The 21,000-nt window shown below is 41.9% G+C and overlaps 1 protein-coding gene across 1 annotated transcript in view; it reads right to left on the reverse strand.

Moving 5' to 3' along the window:
* Positions 1 to 18,092, reverse strand: part of CDC73 (cell division cycle 73) — a 103,208-nt gene extending 85,116 nt beyond the window's left edge. The window contains exons 1-7 of the mRNA XM_066324634.1: positions 17,859 to 18,092; positions 12,259 to 12,364; positions 11,214 to 11,283; positions 10,160 to 10,222; positions 10,010 to 10,062; positions 9,590 to 9,678; positions 8,037 to 8,253 (exon numbers count right to left, since the gene is read on the reverse strand). Of these exons, the coding sequence (XP_066180731.1) occupies positions 8,037 to 8,253; positions 9,590 to 9,678; positions 10,010 to 10,062; positions 10,160 to 10,222; positions 11,214 to 11,283; positions 12,259 to 12,364; positions 17,859 to 17,989 (729 nt within the window). The 5' untranslated portion in view covers positions 17,990 to 18,092. The remainder of the gene's footprint in view (positions 1 to 8,036; positions 8,254 to 9,589; positions 9,679 to 10,009; positions 10,063 to 10,159; positions 10,223 to 11,213; positions 11,284 to 12,258; positions 12,365 to 17,858) is intronic.
* Positions 18,093 to 21,000: the final 2,908 nt, after the last annotated feature.

Consider the following 21,000-nt stretch of genomic DNA (forward strand, 5'->3'; position numbering starts at 1 on the left):
TAAATGGTTTTTTAATAGTTAACATCAAGAATAAACATTGGTTTCAGCTTCACTGAAAACAATTCTAGAGGAAAAAAAATTTGAAGTACTGAAAAAATTTGGACTTCATCTCATTCATCTGACAAAAATAAAACTTTAAAACTAGAAGTATACACCCTATTACACAAGATGGCTTACAGTCTTCAAAACTTTCCTACAGCTGAGTTGTAACCAATTTTTAATCAATTTACACTCTGGTGTTTCACTGCAAAGAAAGTGGAGCCTAAGAAAAACCACATAAACTCAAAAAACCTCTTATTTGAACTGACAGTCAGGATTTCTTGGACATGCATCCCAGGAAATCAAGAGCTGCAGAATGTTGTAAACACTGTCCAGACTGAGACTAGGCTAGAGAAGGAAAAATTAAGCCCAAACTACATTTCTTTATACATTTGCTTGACATGCTGAGACATACTGCTAAATCCTTTAGAGCCATTGGCAGACTGAAAGGCACGATGCTGTGCCAAAAAGGCAATATTCCTATCACACATTTTCAGTAATTCCTATATATGGCATGATGAGTAAAATGAAAACAGCATTGAGATGGCCTCATAAAAGTACAGCAGAAATTAAAACACTGCTCCTAAGGAACATGAAGTGATAAACTGTACATTTAAAAGAAAATATTTTGCACATCTAAAATTAAAGCACATATTTAAATCTGGAACTCAAACCAAAAAGTAAAAAATCATTTAAAGCATCACTCTCCTATTCCTCGGAATATGTATCTTCAACTTGCAAACTGTTCACCAACTTGGAAGTTGATTTTCTCTCCTCTTGCTCTTGTAATTGACAACTGCAGGGACACACAGTACCCCTCAAAGTGTTCTCTGCACACTCCTGAGCTGCACAGGCCACTCTGGGCACACAGCAAGCACACTGCCACACAGGAGACTGCAGACTGACCACCTGAACAAACAGGTGTTTTTGAGCCAGCCTTCAGGACAGTGGTAGTTTATAAAATTCACATTACACTACTGGAATTTATATTGCTAAACAGCTGAAAGCAGAGCACACGATGACACTGTCAAGCTTCAGATTAGGGAGCCTATTAAAAAATGTTGATAAAATTGAACTTGTTACTAACTGCTGAGGGGGAAAAAAACCCAAAAAAATCAGACATTGCTTTCACAAAAAGGTAATCTGGCTGGGCATTTCTTTGTGTTCCACCCAAAAAGTTAACTGTGTATTACTAAAGCTGAACTGAAAACACAGCTATATTTGCTCCCCCCATATACAGCTGTGGACTAGGCTCCCTGTACAGGTCCCTGTATATTTCTAGACTATGTTTTCAGTGAAAAGGTGCCATTTTCACTTCTTCTATGTTACCTTCACTATATTTTTATAGCAAGAATATTATATGAAAGACAACTGAAACATTTAATTGGAAATGTCAATTTAGAAGCGTAAAAGAGCAGCAACACTGTAACAGCCCAAGGAAACACTAAAGCATAAAATCTCAAAAATCCCAATCCCCTTGAGACATAACCCTAGTTTATTTCTCCTATGAACGCAGCATATGGAAATACATAATTTTTAATAGTTATGTTATAGTAGCATTAAAGCAAATACTTTATAGCTGACCTAAATATTCTTTAAAGAAACGTAAGGCTTTATTCTACAGATTTTTTTGTCAAATTCAAGGCATGTATAAAGAAAACAAGGGGTTTGCTGCTCAGTATAAGTAACATTTTTCAAATCTGGCCCATCTTTCCATTAAATGCTACATTCAAAATGTTTGCAGTAGTGCCTGGCAGCAATAAAAGAATCTGCCTGGTTTTACTAAGAAAGCCATAAACTGCATAAACTGGAGTTTGGGCACTCAGGCTGTACCAATTCATTTGTGCACAGACATTCCAAACCCACCCGAAGGACTAATAAGGACACCAGTTGCCTGGCACACCTTTCCTTTTGCAATTTGCTCCTGAAGTCCCACTGCTGTGAATTTCAAGAACGTGAGGCAATTCTGCCACCTAGAGTCCATACATGGGATGCATTTACAATTAGTTTTCTATAAAATATCCGAAAGTCTACTCCCAGACCTCTTAGTTGTCTAAAGTGATTAAAATACTATCAGTCTTGCTTCAAATTTTTCCCAGTTAAATTAATTATTGAAACTGTAAGTGATATTATAACTGTAGTATTAACCTCCTCACAGGTGACTTCTCTAGTAAGAATGATCAAGAGTCATCAGAACAAAAATGAGAACTGAAAGTAATTGAAAACATGATTTCTCACAACATTTACTTCAACCACAGTAGTTACTGTGAAAAGGATAAAACCTACAGAGAAAATACATTAATTTTAAAAACAAACATTCAAGTGCTAACTGCAGTAGTAATACCTTGCAGATGGTAACAAAAAACTACAAATCATGACCACCACAAAGATCAGCTCCATATGTGGGAAAAAAAACCCAGTTCTGCTCTTCAATATCTGCATACAAGAATACAGAAGACCACAAAATAACAACATTCTGGAATAGTTCAGATGCTGTATCAGATAAATTTGTAATTGTGGGTTACATCCGAGGTAAATGCCACATGGCAGGAAAATGCCAATCCCTCTACCTACGTCAGCTCTAAACTCCAGTGATCCCACTCAGGTCTGGTCTCCTCTCACCATGCACACAAAAATACCCAGAAGCTGGGGGTGGCACAGTGGGGAAATACAAACCAAGAGGATGAAATTTAATACATAAAACTCACAGTCAAGAGCTATGAAATTAAATTGGAGCTTCGAGTCTATTCCTTTCTGTATTAACATCTTGTGTCATGGATAATAATACATTGGATATCAAGTAACTTTCCCAAAGAAAAGTACAGAGAACTAGTACATTAAAACAGGGCTGCAATAACTAAATATATAAAAATTGAAAAAACAGGAAGGCTTAAAAAATAAAGTTGTTTATTTAATCAAATTACTTGTTATACAGTATAAGATTTTCATGCTTTCAAAACAAAACTTAAGAAAATGTGCTGGGTAGCCCCTAAGTCTTTCACACATGAACAGAGGATAGATAAGGATTAAGGCACGTAAATATTTTATTTGATTCAGGCTTAGTTCCTACCTTATTAGAAAGAAAAAATAACAAATTTATGTTAAAACAGCTGTAATTTAGAATATTTTTTAATTTTTGTATACATTAAACAGGGAAAAGTGTAACTACCGAGACTGTGAGAGAATCAAATTCACCAGTCTGCAGCAGCGAAGCAACAGCAAGAAAAAAAACCAGACCATTGCTTCAACATCTCAACCTTGACCTTGTAAGTAATATAAACTTACAGGAACAAGGTTACACTTACAAAAAGATACAATTTCATGATGTAAAGGTTATGAAAACACAGAGACTCAGCTCCACCTGACTCTGATCCCATGCCAATTTTTAACAGCTTTCCCATTATAAAGAGTTATCTGCAGAAAGAGCCCACATCCCATCATCCTTAGATTTTGTACACACCTAACTCCATTAGAAATATGTATACTTCAAATGCTAATTTCTCCAGTCTCACTTACACGGTTCTACCTCAGTGCTTTTCCCTGGACTGTCACCAGGCAGGCAGTAAGGTTAAGATGCCATAAAGGTCACTCGGGACTCCCAGTGCCTGGCAATGGCTTCAAAAGATTCACACAAAGCTCAGGGAGGAAAAAATATTGGCATATATGCTAAAAGCTGTGAAATGCACCAAAGCAGCAGCTGGGCCAGCTGCTCACAGATGTGTAAATGTGTCTGCCTGGACAATGCACCTACACCAGGAGTGTGTAGCTACTGTGCAGCTCTCAGCTGAAGAGATTTAGAAAGGTTATGTGCTATAACCTTCAAGACTTCCCATATCTTTGACATGCTGGATTATGTTACTTCTTTGTACAGAGGGTTAAAGTTCACTCGAGAAAATATAATTCTAATAGACTTGCAACTGTGAGAAAAGATAACGGAAGAGTGCTGGCTGAAATTTAAAGTTTTAGCAATAATCTGTAGCATTCTCACACCAACTGGGTCTGGCTGAGGTGGAGTTAATTCTGTCCTAGCTGCCCTGGTAGTGCTGCACTGTGCCTTGGTAACCAAAAAGTGTTGATGGAGCCCAGTGTTTTGGCTGGTGCTGAGCAGAGCTGGCCCAGCACCAAGGCTGCCTCCAGCACCCTCTCCTCACCAGTCAGGAGCTGGGCAGGATCCTGGGAGGACAGCCAGCCAGGAGAGCTGACTGCAGGGATATTCCCCATCAAATGGCATCTGCTCAGCAGAAGCAGCTAAGAGAAAGGAGGAGGGGCATTTCTTGTTACAATATTTGTCTTCTGGAGCAACAGCTGAATATACCCAAGCTCTGCTCCTTAGGAAGTGGTCAGAGATTTCCTGCTAATGGGAAGTGGAGAATACATCTTTTGTCCTCCTCTGTTTCCCCACATAGCCTTTATTTTTATGAAATAGCCTTTATCTTGACCCACACATTTCTACAAATCTTATTTTCTCCCAGCCATCCTGCTGAGGAGAGAAGCAGCTTGGTGGGCACCTGCCATCCATCCAACCAAGGTCAAACCACCACACCCTAAAAAGAAAAGGATCAGAGTTTTGGGGTTTTTTTTTTTGTTTTTGTTTTTTTCAAGAACATCTGAAATGCTCAGAACTGTTTATATCAGAACACTAGTTCATTTCAAAAAGTTAAAAAATTCACAAGGTCAATATTAATGCATTTCCAAGATTCCAGCTTTAAGATTTCTCTACACACAAGTAGAGCAAGTCCAACTCAGCCCTCTACCTTGCTGCTTATCTAAGAAACAGTTCTGAGCAGTCTGGGAGATTAAAACTAAATAATGAAATATAAACTAAGTACTCCAGCAGTCATGGACAAAAAAACATTCCCAAATACAACTGTGAATGCTGAAACTCCTGCTTAGTCTACTTAATTTGTTCCCACAGGAAAAATTCAAGTGCAAATACATTTACAGGAGAGATGAAATGAGGAGGTTTTTCCTGCAGAAAAGATTGCTGTTTGCCTGCTACAGAAGATGATAAAAACAAAAGGATTTTTAGCAAAGAAAGGTAGAGGAATGATGTGAAAGGAAAGAATCAATTTCAGTATAAACACAGGGTGTTTTTCTAGGTATTCAATGGTTTGTTTTACAAAACAGCCTCCCATTTATCTAAAACATGCACACAACTGAAACCTGTGCAGAGCACTGATGCAAAACCTAACATTTCAAACATGATAGTAAATAGTCTATGTATGGATTCAAAACTCTTCCTGAAATTAAATCCCTTTCAACAACACATACTGTCAAAGAGTTCTAAAATTAAGTTACTATGAGAAGGAAAAAAAATTCCTTATACTAAACAAATGCAATTCAGCTCTGAAAAGTGATCACATAAAAAAATGCCACATTATTCATAAAAATCTAGAAGACTACACTGCAGAGTTGGGGAAAACCAACAAATATTTAAAACAGACAGAGCAGGATGACTCATCTACTAGGAATTAAATCAAACCCTGACTTTCCAAAAGAGGTAGAACTGCAGAATAATCATAAAGAAAACTACGGAAAAATAACTCAACAAAAGGTTTTAAGCAAAACGTAACAATAAGCAAGCAGATAAATGCAAATGTAGAAATCTTAAAGCCAAAAGAGGAAGGGTGAACTGAAATGTCTGGTTTTACAAACAACAGGAACCTCACAGAAATCAGTAAAAAGACATTCAGGGATCAGTGCAACATGTGATCAAAAGAGGGTAACAGAGAGGTCATACAGACAAGGGACCTGTGTGGTGCATTACAGAAATCTTAAGGGTCAAATAAACTGGGAATGACACAGCTGAGGAAGCACCTTCTACAATAGGAGTATCAATGCACTGACAAATTACATGCTCTCATAAACCAAAAAAACCCACAGCCAGGAAAAAAATCTATCACTAATTTCAGCAAGGGGAGATTGGTGACAGTGAAGACGCTAGCAATAAAAGCAGCAGGTAAAAGGACAGAATGCATGAGAACTTTTTAAAATGTTAAAAAAGAACACTGCATCACTGGAGACTTAAAAAAAAAATCCTGGAAGAGTTCTATAAAGCAAACTTCAGAACTGGGAAACGTGTCCAAAAGGAGAAACAGTAAATGCTTCAGAATTACAGTTAATATTATTGACATCTTTGAAGAATTTGGAGGAGCATATTGCTGGAGGAATCAATATTTTCTTCAAACATATCAAAACCAGAGGAAACCTGTCAGTAAGCTGAAAAGGTCAAGATTTTTTTTTGTACTGTGTCCTGATCTTCCTAGTGTTACCTTTTTGCACCTTAAGCTGTTTCTGCACCTTAGTTGACTCCAGAGAACACTGGGAAAACCTACACACACAGGAGTGTTTCTCTGTGGAAAAGAGCTTGAGAAGCAGCCTTGGATTGAAGCAATTTTTTTTGCCAAGAAATGACAAAATTTACATTTAGGAGTGCTCACTGTTTGTTACCATTCACCCAGAAGTTCCAAAGGAATTCAGATATTAAAAAGGTATGCACTGCTGAAGTAAATTTTGGGTTTAAATACTCTAGGAGGATTCAAGAGACTGCAGATAAACCCATACCAAGCAGATAGTGTAAATTCACAATAAAAATAACTATCAGGCACATCAGCAATTCAAGTATCATAGAGAAGAGTCAAAATAGCATTTGCAGAGCAGTATCATGCTTCCCTGATCAAAATTCTTAAAAGGAACTGGGAGAAGGGAAGAAATTATTTGCCTGAGATAACATATCTAAGTTTCTTCACAAAGGTTCAAGGCAAAAAAAAAAGGAAAAAAAACACCAAAAACCCCTACCAGCCAACATATAAATGAAAAACCTGAGCTGATCTGGGATAAATCACAGCCCTCTGTAACATGTGAAGTTTCCTCATCTACTCACTCTCACTGCTGCTTGGAAAATAAAAACATGAACACTTGGTGATTTCTGTCCAAGCTATCAAGAATGTTCCTGCAACCCTGCACAAACCAAAATGGATGATTTGCTGTTATGCCCATACAGTCATCAGGCTGCTCACAGTAACTGCATGCTAAAGGCCAAGAACAAACTTCACCTCTTGTTTCTTGTCTTTCTCCCCGTGTCAAATCTCCCAGACTCAAAGAAGCAACACTCATTCTGTAGATGCCACACAGGGATGTGCCATATACCCAGTAATTATCCTATAATTCATGAATTAAATTATTCTACCACTAATGCCCTGGGACAATATTGGGTAGTGGTAGGGTGTGTAAAATACTGTTAAAAATAAGACAGATAAAGACTTAGAGCTCATTTACTTCTAAACATTTATTCTTCTGTGACAATACTTATAAGAAGTAGTTGAAGGAAAAGGATGCAGTTTGACAATAACCTCAGGAAAACAGACACTGGAAATCTCTTACAAATTGACTTAGTGCCTCCTTGAGCAATTTAGTGCCAAGTAGCTCTGCAATAAAGAAACCTCACTGTCCAAAGAGAGCAAGCTGTCAGCTATGCCTGCAACCATGTTCAGAATAGCACATAACCAAAGGCCAAAAAGTAGCATAAAGGGACAAAAACCTCTTGGTGGTAACACTTTTTGGTTTTGTTCATTCCAGCATTTCTCCTCCTTACTTCTCTGGTGTTTTCCACAATGTAGAGGCCTTTGGCCTTGCAATGTACATGCATTGCTCTTTCTATCAATTAGTCCCCACTTTGGTCTGTTTCCAAGCCACATGTATTTCATGGAGCCCTTCCCACTGCAGGGCTCCAACCAGCTTTGGTTAAGAGGAATTAAGTGATTACTTAGTATCTTTTAAATGGCTGAAGCAAGTAGTTGGAGATACAATTTAGATTTACAGTAACATGCTACGGACAAACTCTTCTGTCTCTGTGCCAACACCCTTACAAGCCCACCTTCACATGGAACACCAAACATAATCCCCCTGGCAGCTCTGATTAACAGATTAGATACAGAAAACAAAAATGCAGTTTGTCATAGGGATTATAAAACCCAGCTTGGTATCCAGAGCCTTACCTTGCCTGTGCTTTGTAAGATTGTGGTTCTTGTCCTCCATACTCTTTCCCTGCTGACAATATCTCTAGTTACATCCACTTCAGCATCAACAAAACTTCTCTGTTTAAGAGCAGTTATGTCATCATCCAGATCAGTTTTGATGGTGGATCTTTTCTTTGCCATGATTTTGGCTTTGATAGCAGCAATTTTTTCCACTGACATTGCTTCAGACAAGGACCTAAATGAGCAAAAGTAACAGGAGAAACTGAGTAATTGCACAAATGACTCTTCTGAAACAATTTGTGAATGAGTAACTTCATCCTGCCAAAATTTAAGGCTATGCTATAAGCCACAAAACAGTCACCTTATATATACACTGAAATATTACATGGGCTTGGCATTGCTCTTTAGGGCATGCAAGTCCAACCTGTGACAAACGACTCACATTATTAACACAAAGACCATCCAAAAATCCCAACTATACCAAACAAAAATAAAGAATTAGAATTTAAAGCATCAGGACTGACACCTTCATTTACAACAACATCCAAATTTCAGTTCCCTTTTATTTTTAGTGGATTACAATTTCGTGCCCAGTCAACCAACCTCTGGCTTCTCTGAGGCTTTCAAAGCATTACTCTAAATCTTGGCTGAGGTGCAGTTATGTGGACTCGGTCCCTTGGAAGATGTGGTACCTCCTCAGACCATGCAGGCCATAAAACAACAGATGGAGGCAACCTTGTCCACATTAATCTGGCTCTGAGAGAGCTCACTCGAGTCCAAGAGGGCAACACCTATGTGTGTTTGCTTTTAATTGTAAACACAAAATTGGGCTGCCAGTGAGCCCTACTGTTTTGCAGGTGAGCTGAAGAAGAGAAAGACTGAATTGCACAATACTAACTGTCCATACCAAGTTCACTATTACATGGGGTTATTATTTATTTAAGAATACATGAAAAAATGAATGCAAGTACTGGTTGTGGAGCATTCTCCTTTAGAACTATGTTATTGGAAAGGAAACTTCTTTGTGTTGCTACTTGGTTCACAGCAGGGTCAACCATGGAGTTGAAACTCATTAGCAGTAAATATTTGTAGTTTTTTTTAAGGGGCAGGCTTTTACATTCGGTATTAAAAGAATTGGTAACTAGAGAATACAAACTATTTCAAACAACACTTAGTAATCCTCACTGCAGCATTGCAAAGTTGTGATACACTCAAGGTAGCATCCAAATTATTCATTTATACAAAATCACAGCTACTTTTTTTTTATTCTTAGGCTTTCTAATCATGCCACAATCAGATTTTTTTTCCCTATAGTTTCAAGTACACCTATATAAGAGATAAGAAATCATTCAAAATACATATTTTTATGTGGTTAGCTATAACTATAGATTTCATAAATGTGTCAAATCTGCGCTGTCATAAGTGTTTCAAGGTGTGACTCCTCAAACAGAGGAGGAGAGGAAATTTTCCACCAAGGGCTGCTGGACAGGAGTAAAACTGGCTGCTCTGAGCAGCACAGGGATTGCTCTCCAGGCTGCAATGAAGCATTAGGCAGAAGGAAAGGAGCCCACCTGATCTGCTCTGTTTGCACGATGCCCTCTTTATGCCCCTCCAGCCGCGCCGCCAAGCGCTCCTTGTCGAGGCGCACACACTCCTCATCCTGGAAGGAAAAGTCACGTTTAAGTTCTTGTGAATTCTCTTTTCGAATATAAATACAGCTAGAATTAGAGCTATTCACAAGTATTTTCTTCACATTTGCAAGGATAATCTTTATTTCCAATGATTTCTGATCTGGGCACTAGCATTAAGCACAGAGCTACTGAAGTTTCCTCTCAAGAACCACAAAATTCTTCAAGTGTAACTTCTAACCCCTTCCATGAAAAGAAGCACTCTGTACACCAAAGGATAGGTAACCCAATGGAATTTCTACCCAAACACATAAACATTTACCTCCACCCCCAATTTGTATTGATTACAGTCACTGTCATTACCTCTATTCTTGGTTTCTTTGCTTCTGCTAATATTTCATCTGCTGCTCTTTTAACTACAAGAAAAAGAGGACATTAAAAATGCAAGACTATAGTAGATTTTTATCAAATAAACCTCGAAGTTTTAGTTAGATTTTTTTAGTTAAATTGTACCTTGAGTGGATCGTTGAAGACCAATTTCAAGTGGAGCACTTCTGTCTATGCTTGATGAGGTTGCTGCATTCAAACAGAGCATTCAGTTTTAATAGAAAATATTTGCAATAATATTTGGGTATAAACAAAAGAAGGGCAACAGATGAACTGCAACAGCGGAAATTCTACATATCAGGTAGCAAAGGTGGTCAAACACTGGGAGTAGTGGAGTGGAGATATTCAGAACCTTACTGAATGTCAAGTTAAATCCTGTTGCTCAGGGTAATTTGGCCCTTCTTTGAAAAGGGGATTGAACCAGGTGACTTCTTCTGGTCCATTCCAACATAAATTAATCAATGATTCTATGATCTTTACATGCCACCCATAAAAGAAAACAGAGTCACAATGAGAATTAGAACCTAGAATCAAGATCTACTGGTTTGTCTAGGTTATTTTTAAAAAAACAACCTGCTGATCTCTTTAAAAATATACCTAAAAACTCATCACATTACAGAAATAATCTCATACTCGAGGATATTTTAAATTTAAAGACCACCTACAAAACAGAGCATCTTACAAAGGTGATATTTCTGTTTTGCTCAGAGAAAGCTCTTTTCTCTAACTATTGTTAACAAAGAAAATTGAGATGATGAAATGCTAGGCAAATTCTGCCAGACTGACAAAGCAGTGATTTAATATATTTTATTAAACTGAAGATTTCATCCCACACATTTCTTGCACTTCAGTTCAACGTACTACTGAAAGCTTCCCATAGTCTAGAGTAGGACAAAACAGAGATGTAAGCACTCTAACACATAATTATTAACCAAAGTGGGCTAATGGGAATAAAAATGTTCACCTCTAAACACGCATGTAGGAATGCAGCTCCTATCTACGCAAAATGGTTACACAATTAAAAATGCAAGAAATAAGAACTTTGTTTGAGAAGTTTCAGCACATTCAGTTAAGATGCAAACTGCCTGTTGTTACCCAATCTTCCCCTCCTAGCCCTCGCTTGTGCCATGAATAGGAAGCAGTAAACTCTGTGTGCAAGTCAAAAGAACGCATCACTCACATGTTTCCCCATTCAGGTATGCAAGCAAGTCTTTCCTATCAGGTCTTCTGACAACAGGAATGTTTTCAGTCTGAAAAGACAGCAGATGTGACATTAAACTGGTCTTCCCTCACAGAGACTCTTGCTGAAGATTTTTCACTTTTACTGAAAACTACTCATTCACACAAAGACATGACCACACTGTCCTGCCACCCAAGGAAGCTTAACTATCAAGCCTAAAGTGCAAGCACATCCTAGAGGATGTTCAGCTGCACAAAATTAAACATACAGCCTGCTACAAATCTGAAAGAGAGGGCAGTCTTTTTCCTCCTTCCCTCGAAACTTGCGGATTAAGAACTAGCTTTTATCACACACACACTTCTCTGCCAGGGGTGTGTTGATACATAGAAACCAAGTATCTCAGTTGTGTTGTTCCAACACAGCACTGCTGTCTCAGGTAACAATGAAGCACAAGAAAGATGAAGAGTGGCCTGGCAGAAAGCAGCCAAATGGAAAGCAAAAGGACTTTCTCAAAATTTCTGTGCCTTTATTTGTAGGGCTCAACCAGTAATTTTTTTAACTGGATGCTTACTTCCAAGTCCACTCCAAAGCTGTTCTGCTTTTCTCCATTCTGTAAGATCTCTGCCATCTAAGGCACTAAAGGATCATAGATTGGGATCACTCCACACAAAAGATGGACAAATGTACTCCTGAAATAGTTTAGTGCTAGAAACAACTATATCCATAGAATGTTAATGTACATGCTGCCATTACTGTTAATAATTGGTTGACAAACTCTTGCTGTAAACATAATTTGGTGGTTTGAAGGGATAATCTGTCAGAAAGTGAATTGTCAAGAAAAATACTCCACCCTGACAGGACCTGTCACATGATCCTTCTGCAGAGGTGATTGTTTTTAAACACACACTCACACACTTTGCTGCATATGATTCTCACTTTCCCCAGCCAAATTCATGCACACAAGTGCTATTATCATTCCCTGAAAATAGCTACACACATGTTCATTATCACAAGACAAAAATCACATTTTGTATGGTCTACTTACTGCAGCACGGCGCACGTACACGGGATGGGAAAGGTGCACATTATTGAGCAGGAACAAGATAGAATCCAAAGTGTAGTATTCCCTGGGCTGGCCCTCCTTCCCCGTCCTGAAACACAGGAAAAGATTGTAACATTTAACTTCTCTGTCTCAAGCACACTCTCTTTTAGAAAAGGTCTCTTTTCTTGCCAGATGGCAGTTTAAAAAGCAAGCAGTTAATATTATTATCAGGCTATTGCCAAATTGGTGAGCTCTCAATTGTGCTAAAAAATACAGGTGAGGGAGATGAGTTTACTGAAGCCTCTTTACTGAATGAATTTTTAAAAAAAAACTCCCCAAAATAATCCAAACTAAGAGCTGTGTTGTAAAATAAACAAGCAGGACTTGGGAAATCATAAGTACACATTTATCCTCATTCACACTATTTATTCTGGTTATGAAAGGAACTGTCTATCCTGTGTGGGACAGCCAGAGAAACAGAACTGAGCTGCAAACAAAATGAAGTATTACATCATCTTCAGGTATAGCAAGCCAGAATTTGCAGTGTTAGAGGAAGCACAGTGAGAACTTGGGATTATATATATATTCCATAAAGTCTAGGGAGCAAAGGGCTCAAAATGGTGCCAAAAGATCAAAATAAGGAGTGACTACAAACTCATTGCACACAAAACCAGCAAAACCCTGAAGGATACAAAATCACAGTGAGCTCCCATACTGGAGTCAGACCACACCAGAGCAACACAACAGCATCAAGTTCAGCCTCAGCTTTCAAACAGCTTGTTTCAAAGATACAGATTTGAAGTCTAAAAGGGAATTTTTGCAACTACTCACAAAAATAAATAAATAAATAAATAAATAAAAATTTAAAAGGGGGAAAAAAAACCAAAAAAAAAAAAAAAAAAAAAAAAAAAAACCACGGCCAAATAAACCCCTGGCTCAGCTTGGCTCCATGTACCTTGAACATAATTCCCCCCCTCACACATTCATCCATTGTGCTGTTCCTAAAAGATTTTGTAGGGGAAGCAATGCTTTTCCTTCTTTCAGAGAACCTGACTCCCTAACCACTCCAAGCGCCCTGAGAAGCAGACCTGGCAGTCAGGGAACAGCAGGAGCAGCAATTGCACGGCATGTCCTCACCTTGGGACATGGCAAACCCCAGCTGCAGGCAGGACAGGGCTCCTCCACATTGCCCAGCCCCTGTCCCTGACCAGCTGGCTCACCTCAAAGCCTGAGCAGGACAAGCCACCACAAAACCAGCCCAAAGCTAGAAATTGAAGACTGGTAGAGAATTTCCAACAAACTAGAGATTTCAGGAAGAAACCCTTTCATTAAAAGAGTTTTCCCTCTAAGTACAGTGGCTTTACTCATGGCTCATCATGAGCACCCAAACACACACCACCAAAGGGCCACTCACTGGGGGAAAGGAGAGGAAATAAAAAATACTCAGTTGTGACTTGATGGAACCTGAAAGAGCCACACAAAAATCTACTAAACCAACAGAAGTCTAAGTGTGTTTTCTCAGGACTGCAGATTTAATGCCACCTAATGCTTTGCTTGTCATTACTTTCCTGAAATCAGCTAAGAGTGCCCAATAACCTGTTCAGAACTTATTATCAGCAGTGAAGTTCAAAACCTCACCTTCACAATGATGCCTGAGAAAACCGATGTAAGAATAACAAGCAGAGAAAAGGGATTCAGGACAACAAAACTGTAGAATAAAGGGAATAAAGGGTCTCTCTCACCACTGTCCATTCCTTCTCAAAACTTGGTCTGCATAAGGTGGTGGGTGCCTGTACTTTTCGTTGCTGCAGAGGAAAGGGAGTAGACAGACACAGGATCTTTCTTTCAACTGCTTAGAAGCCAAAACTTGGCTTCACAACTACAGGCAGCCACCAGAACTGGATACCTCACAAAGGAACTGTTTGACCAAGCAGCAAAGCAGTAAGGATCTTTGATAAAGTAGTATCTAAATATACTGGAAGCATTAGCAGAAACAAAAGCTTCCTCCACACGGGCTTGGCTCCAAAGCAAAGCCATGACGTCACGTGATACAGTTGTCACTTCATTTTAAAACAAACACTTGAGATTGTTTTAGTGCAGAATAACTCATTATTTCTTTTAAGTGTGCCATGTGCACTGAGCATGATAGAAAAGTCCAGCTGGCCATCTACTTAAGCTTTAACAATATTTAGCAATAAATGACAAAATATAAAAACAAATACTGAAGCATTATCTATTAATTGAAAACATACAGTATTACAAAGCCACAAGCTCAGCAGGGCACAGCTGGTACTTCACCACTTCAACCACACACACAAAAATTCCTGGTGTTCATTTTGGCTCCAAGAGGATGTTTTATTAGAAGGACAAGGTATTGCACATTAATTGGAAATCATCAGACAGACAAGCATTGCACACAAGGAGAAAGCCTAAGCCTAAACTGACATTTCAACATCAGTGTGTGCTCCTGCTAAATAAACAGAGAACTAAAACCAGGCAGATCCGAGGGTAGTTTGCCTCATTCAATTTACAAACATCCAAAGTAGAAATAGAAACTGATTCTGTTATTTCCCATATTCAGCTATGGCATTAATTACTTAAGAAAAAATTAAAATCTTAGGAGGCAGACTTCAACAAACCCAGTGACAAACATTAAAATACAAGGAAGAGTTGCATCTCTTACGAAATAAACTCCAGCTTAAAAATGGAGAAAATGTTTATATAATAGGAGAGAGCAAGTTTCACCTGCTCATTTTTAACACCAGAAACTTAGTTCTTTCTCATTCATTCACCTTCCACCTGCAGGCAGCAGGAATTTATTAATCTTTAACAGCTTAATTTCCTCTTTCCTGATTCAAAGCCTGAAGTTTTACAGAGGTACTAAGGACCTGTGTCTCATCCACAAAACCAAGCAGAAATCTTTAAAAATACAAGACGAAGCACACTGAGTATCACACAACTGACAATACTCAGGGTCAGCTGTTCACTGTCCAAAAACTCAGCTGCATATCCAAGCCCCTTGACTAGGCAAACAAAGCAATACATTTCTCTGGCAGATTGATTCCTTCCTTTGGCTTTGAAAGAGATTTATTAATCACTCTTCAGGGCCCATAGGTCGAAACACACAAACCACTTCATCTCACACCACCAAGCCTTTTTCACGTGCCAGCAAGAGCATTCCTATAATTCTCTGGAAATGAAACTGGATTAAAGTTGTTTTCCCTTGCACTTTTTTTTTTTTAAAAGTTTTTTAGGTTTTTTTTTTTTTCCTCCAGGTTACCTTTAACTCGGCTCAATTCCTCAAACCAATTCCCTGTTTGGTGACACTTGTGCTAGCAGAGAGAGAAGGCAATGCAGGGCAGCACTGCTGACTCCTGCCAGCTAAGCTGCTCCAGGAGCCAGAGCTAAATGTCTCGTGGGACTACTTCTAATTCTAGCAGGGACAAATGCCACTGCTGCTCTTCAGGCTGGAGATGCAATTACAGCAACCACGCTGTGGACATCTAAAACAGAACTCAAGGTTTGTTCTGTGAAAGACAAACAGTCACCAACGCCTGCTCAGTGCAAGTGTCATTTGGATCCTGTCAAGTGACCTGAATATAAAAGGGTTTGAATCTTTAAAGTTTTTCAAAATGTCCCTCCTGAGTGTGGCAATTACCTAAATTAGCAGCTCCTTAAGCGTGGTGTTCCAGCTACTGAGCATGGCTTGCAGAACTGGTCCCATTTTTACAGTGTCTTCAATTTAAAGCTGAGACATGCAAAACGCCACAGTGGCTGACAAGAATTGCTGTGAACTGAGAGCAGCCTGATCCTATCAAGAGTTCAGAAGCCACTGGTCTAAACCAAGATTGACTAACTCACCTCAAACAAAACCAAAGGACAAACCCCCTCAAATTCTACCACAGACCTACCCCAGGAGGTGAACACTGAGAGCTCTGACAAGGAGCTGCTGCTGCTGTGCTCAGAGAATCCTCTGTTCACCCACACATCCTTCCTGACCAAAGAACATAAAGCTGCCTGGCTGTACATAGCAAAGTTTGCTCTCCACCTGCTTTTAAGCTTTTGGTAACAATTTCTGGGTCTAATCCAAGCTCTCCTGAGCAATAGGACAGGGCTGGCATATCAGTTTCTTGTTCTCTGCAGAAGTGCAAGGAAACTTGTTTGTCTTCTTAACCACTACTTGTTACCACTTGGGAAAAATCAAGGAAACCACCACAAGTGTCCACACATTGCCCAGCAAAAATACAGCCAAGACCTCCAGCTGCTTATCCAAATATTTTTCTTCCTCTTCACTCTACATACCAGTATCCCCCACTCAGCCGGGAAGCACAAAGAACTCCAAAATTAGTTTCTGAAAGCTTGAAACAGGTCATGAAAAAGTATGTTTCTAGTCATATATAAGGTACAAAGTAAAATCAGCCACAAAAAGTCCACCTACAACTGAAGATCAGCAAGTAGGCTTATTTCCTTTCTCTCTCTCAATCTAAGGCTAGCAATAGCCATATCATAATTACGAGAACAAAACAAAAAAGCAATTCCTGGTCAGACTCAACTACAAGTTGGGGGTTTTCTGAGAAATCTGCAGGTACTTCTGCTTTTCCACAAAAGTTCACAGGATAACATGTCCTCTTTGATCAGTACCTGAGCTTTCACAAGAAGTATTTTTGCCTGTAAAGTTTGTCTAAGATACATTGGAACCCTTCTCGTGAAGGCATTAAGAAGCAAGCAGCTGCTAAATCCTGAGAAAAGGCAAACAAAAAACTCCTTGGCAATGCAAGCGACGCATGCTGTATTGGGAAAATTCAACAGGTAAACCTCCTCATTGTCTATAAGTTTTCTAAAACCAGGCATTTTAGCTAATCCAATCATTTAAGTCACTCTCTCTACTTGTTTATTACAATAACGCCAATAGGAAACAGCCTGCGCTAGGTGCTGCCCAGGGAGAGGTGTCAGATGGGGCAGAGCACGGGCACAGCTCCTCAGAGGGAGCCTCGGTCCGGACCTGGCTTTGTCCTGCTGCATCAAAGCTCCAGGAGACGAGAAGCAGCCCCGACAACCCAAGAGAGCAGAACCACTGTCTACGCCGAGTGGGAACGGCCCCATCAGCATCACCGACCGCAACTCCTGGCCCTGCTCAAAACACGCCAAGAATCCCACCGTGTGTCCGAGAGCGTCGTCCCGACAACAACCATAACGCGTCTTTTTCACCAAACACCCGGAAAAACTTGGGAGAAGCTGCCTCCTGCCATCTCATGGCGTGAGTCTGCAGGACGCGGCCCCGCCGGGCGGCACGGACAGGAGCGCCCGGAGCCGAGGGACGGCCCGGCCACGGCTCCCCCGGCCCCGGGCAGCACCTGGGGACGTTCCCGAAGGGAGCGGCGAGCGCTCCGTGCCCGCCCGGGCTGCCAGGGGACGGGGATCGCCCACGGGACACCCGGACAGGGCGCCGAGGCCCTGCGGGAGGCGGCCCCACCCCGCCTGCGGCGCTCCCTGCAGGGCGCCGGGGGGCCCAAGGACGGCGGGAGCCCCGTCCCCGAAGCCGGGGCGCAACTTCGGGGCAACTTCTCCCCCCACCCGCCCCTTCCCCAGGTCGCGTCGCTCACCCCCAGATGACATAGTTGGTCTTGACGTTCTTGGGCCATGAGAACTCTCCGAAGATCACCTCGTCGCCCTTGACCACGATCTCCTTCTTCTGCGTGTTGTACTGCCGCAGCACGCTCAGCACGTCCGCCATCTTCGCCCGGCCGCCACCGCTCCGGCCGCCGCCGCCCGCCGCAGGACCCCGCCGGCGCGCCCCGGGCTGCCCGCCGCGAACGCCTGAGCCGACGGCGCCGCGCCGCCTACTCGGGGCGACGCCGGACGCGTTGCCATGGGAACGACGTGGGCACGCCCCCTGGAGGGGCGGGGCGGGAGGGGCGGGAGGCCACGCCCCCTTTGCCCTCACGGCGGCCGCGCCCCGTCTCCCGCCTTCAGGGCGGCGCAGGCTGGGCCAGGGGTATGGGCACGGCTTAGTTGTGTTTTATGTAAAAACAGAGCCTTTACACAGCACCACCGCCTTAGTTTATTGCCGCTGCTTCTCTTATTGGAGCTTTCATACTCCCAGGTGTCCGCCGAGTCACGGCGCGGAGCTGCGCCGCGCTCCCCGGGCGGGCCGGGATGGTTTGCGTGAGGGTGACGAGGAGTTTTGGTGGTGCTAACGGGGTTTTAGGGGTGCTGGGGTGGAATTGAGAGTGCTAACGGAGTTTTACAGGGTGCTGGGAGAGATTTGTGGGTGCTAAAGCACAACTAAAAAGAGTTTTCGGGGGTGTCGAGGTTCGAGCGGCGGATTGGGGAATCTGGGATGGTATGTGGTGCACTGGGAGGAGTTTCAGAGGGGCTAAAGAGGTTTTAGAGGGTGTTCAAAGGGATTTGGGGTGCTAATGGAGCTTTAGGGCATACTGGGAGGAGTCTGAGAGCAAAAATGGATTTGGGGGTGCTGAGGAGGTTTGAGGGGGGTTGGGAGTGCTGGGGTGGTTTACGGTGTGCTAGGAGGATGTTTAGTGACACTAAAGAGGTTTTTAAGGGCCCTGAGAGGGTTTTGGGGATGTCAAGGGGGTTTTATGTCATTGGTGCCTTTTTGGTTTTATGTCATTGGCAGCACGAGGCTGGGATGGGCTGGGACAGCACAGTCACAGGAATACCTCAAGAAAACGGTGTAAAAGGAGCAGAGGGAGCAGCAGGAAGCACTACCAGTGAAGGTTATGCTGGACATTAGGAAAAGGTTCTTCACCCGGAGGGTGGGCAGGCTCCCCCAGGGCAGTGCTCATGGTCCCAAGCCTGCCAGAGTTCCAGAAGCTTTTGGCAATGATTTCAGACACATGGTGGGATTACTGGGATGTCCTGTGCAGGGACAGGAGTTCAGCAGATCCTTGTGGTTCCCTCCCAACCCAGGATAGTCTGTGACTATGATTCTCTCAGACACTGTGTGTGCATCTCACTCTGCAGGCTGGAGAGAAGATCTCCTCGATCTTGGATATAAAGCTGGATGTAAAAAAAGATAGAAAAGTGTCTGCCTTGTTGATCACAGTAATGTCCTTTAATTCTGATACGAATAAACAATCGAAAGACCATAGCAAAAAAAAAAAAAAGGTATTTAGGAAAACGTTGCCTGTAAATCTGGAAAGGACAAACGGTAATGCCATGGGTCACATCCTACATTTCTCTGCAGAATTTGAGATCTCAGAGCTTTGTTTGCTCACCTGAGCAACTGCACAGCTGCAGCTGGCACATGGTCTCTCCTTGTTCCAGGTTGATTTCTTCTGCTCAAACACACCAAAACTGGGAGCATAGCATTCCCAGCAGAACCAAACAGACTGCTACCCCCTGGGGAATACTGACTGCAGGACTTGAGGCCCCAAAGCGAGCTCTCATCATGACTTATTCTAACCTTTGATGCTCAGAATTTTCTCAACTCTCTGCAACACTGGCAGAAGATATTATTTCATCTTAAATTTGCAAAAGGCAGAATTGGGTCATTTTTCTTCCTGTAAATAACATGTGCTGAGACCCACGAAACAGACTAAAAGCCAGCAGCCTATAGAATTCCCTGTTAGAAGTGATATCCCCATCTGTGTCAGAACAACTCAGCATGCAGAGCACCACGAGTGTGTTTATTACATTTCAGATATGGTATTGAAATAGTCCAAACACAAATATGTACCACCACACCCAGTATCACGGTGAATTATACCAATCACTGCCAATATTTATTTGTCAATGGGTATAGAGTGATGTTTATGTGTTTAAAAGACAAAGCCATAATGAATATCGTTTCCTGAATTGGATTTGGAATTATTACTGGAGCTACAGCTCATGAAAATTGGAACAGGACTTGAAATGCTTCCAGCAGGCCAAGTCTCATTTCCATGCCTCATCCAAAAGCCTCAGTGTATCCCCTAAACCAGGGCTACCTCTTTAGAAACGCATCCTGTCCATCTGCACTACAAGTAACACTTGTTTCCAGTGAGACACACAAGTTACAACGACACCAAAAGCTCCTCATTTCAATCCTGTGCTCAGGGAGCGGGGAATGGTGCAGCACAGTCAGCTGCACACACCGGGGCAAAGAGATTTATTTTCGGCTTTCCAGAAAACGTTGTGGTTCTGGTTTCCTCTTTCCCTTCAGGCTGCCTTCACTGGGGAGAACACTGAAAAATCCAGCTGAGTAAGAAGGAGAGTGTACAAGAGCAGGGATCAGCTGCCTGCACCCTCAGGAGCAGGATCCCTGCGGGAGCTCGGAGTGCTGCTCTGGGAGGAGGGAGCAGAGCAGGAGCAGCACGGAGCGAGTTGGTCTCGCCCTGCTGAAATCAATGCAGACATCAAACAAAGGATGGAGCAGCACAGAGGTGCTGCGGTCATGCTCCGGCTTGAACAATGCAGTGACAGGAACTAAGCCAAAGGAATGACCCAGCTTTGTGTCAATAACCCCCATATATGCTCGTGACTAAAATCAAACTCCACGGAAACGGGAAATTATGTCAGCCATAACTTCGCCTTCTCCTGTCACTCACTGGTAACAACATAAATACAGCTTCAGTGGGAAGGGAGGTCAGAGGAGGCTCCATCTCTGTGTCTTGGCACCGTCAGGGAGTCCCGCCGATCTCCCCCGCACAGGGACACCTACTGGGTAAGATTCCATCATTCAGCTACACCAGGGGCTTGCTCGGGAAATTCGGACAGCCAGCCTGTGTTTGTGATCATACCCGT

This window comes from Sylvia atricapilla, chromosome 9 (genome assembly GCF_009819655.1).
Source record: "Sylvia atricapilla isolate bSylAtr1 chromosome 9, bSylAtr1.pri, whole genome shotgun sequence".
Lineage (NCBI taxonomy): Eukaryota > Metazoa > Chordata > Aves > Passeriformes > Sylviidae > Sylvia > Sylvia atricapilla.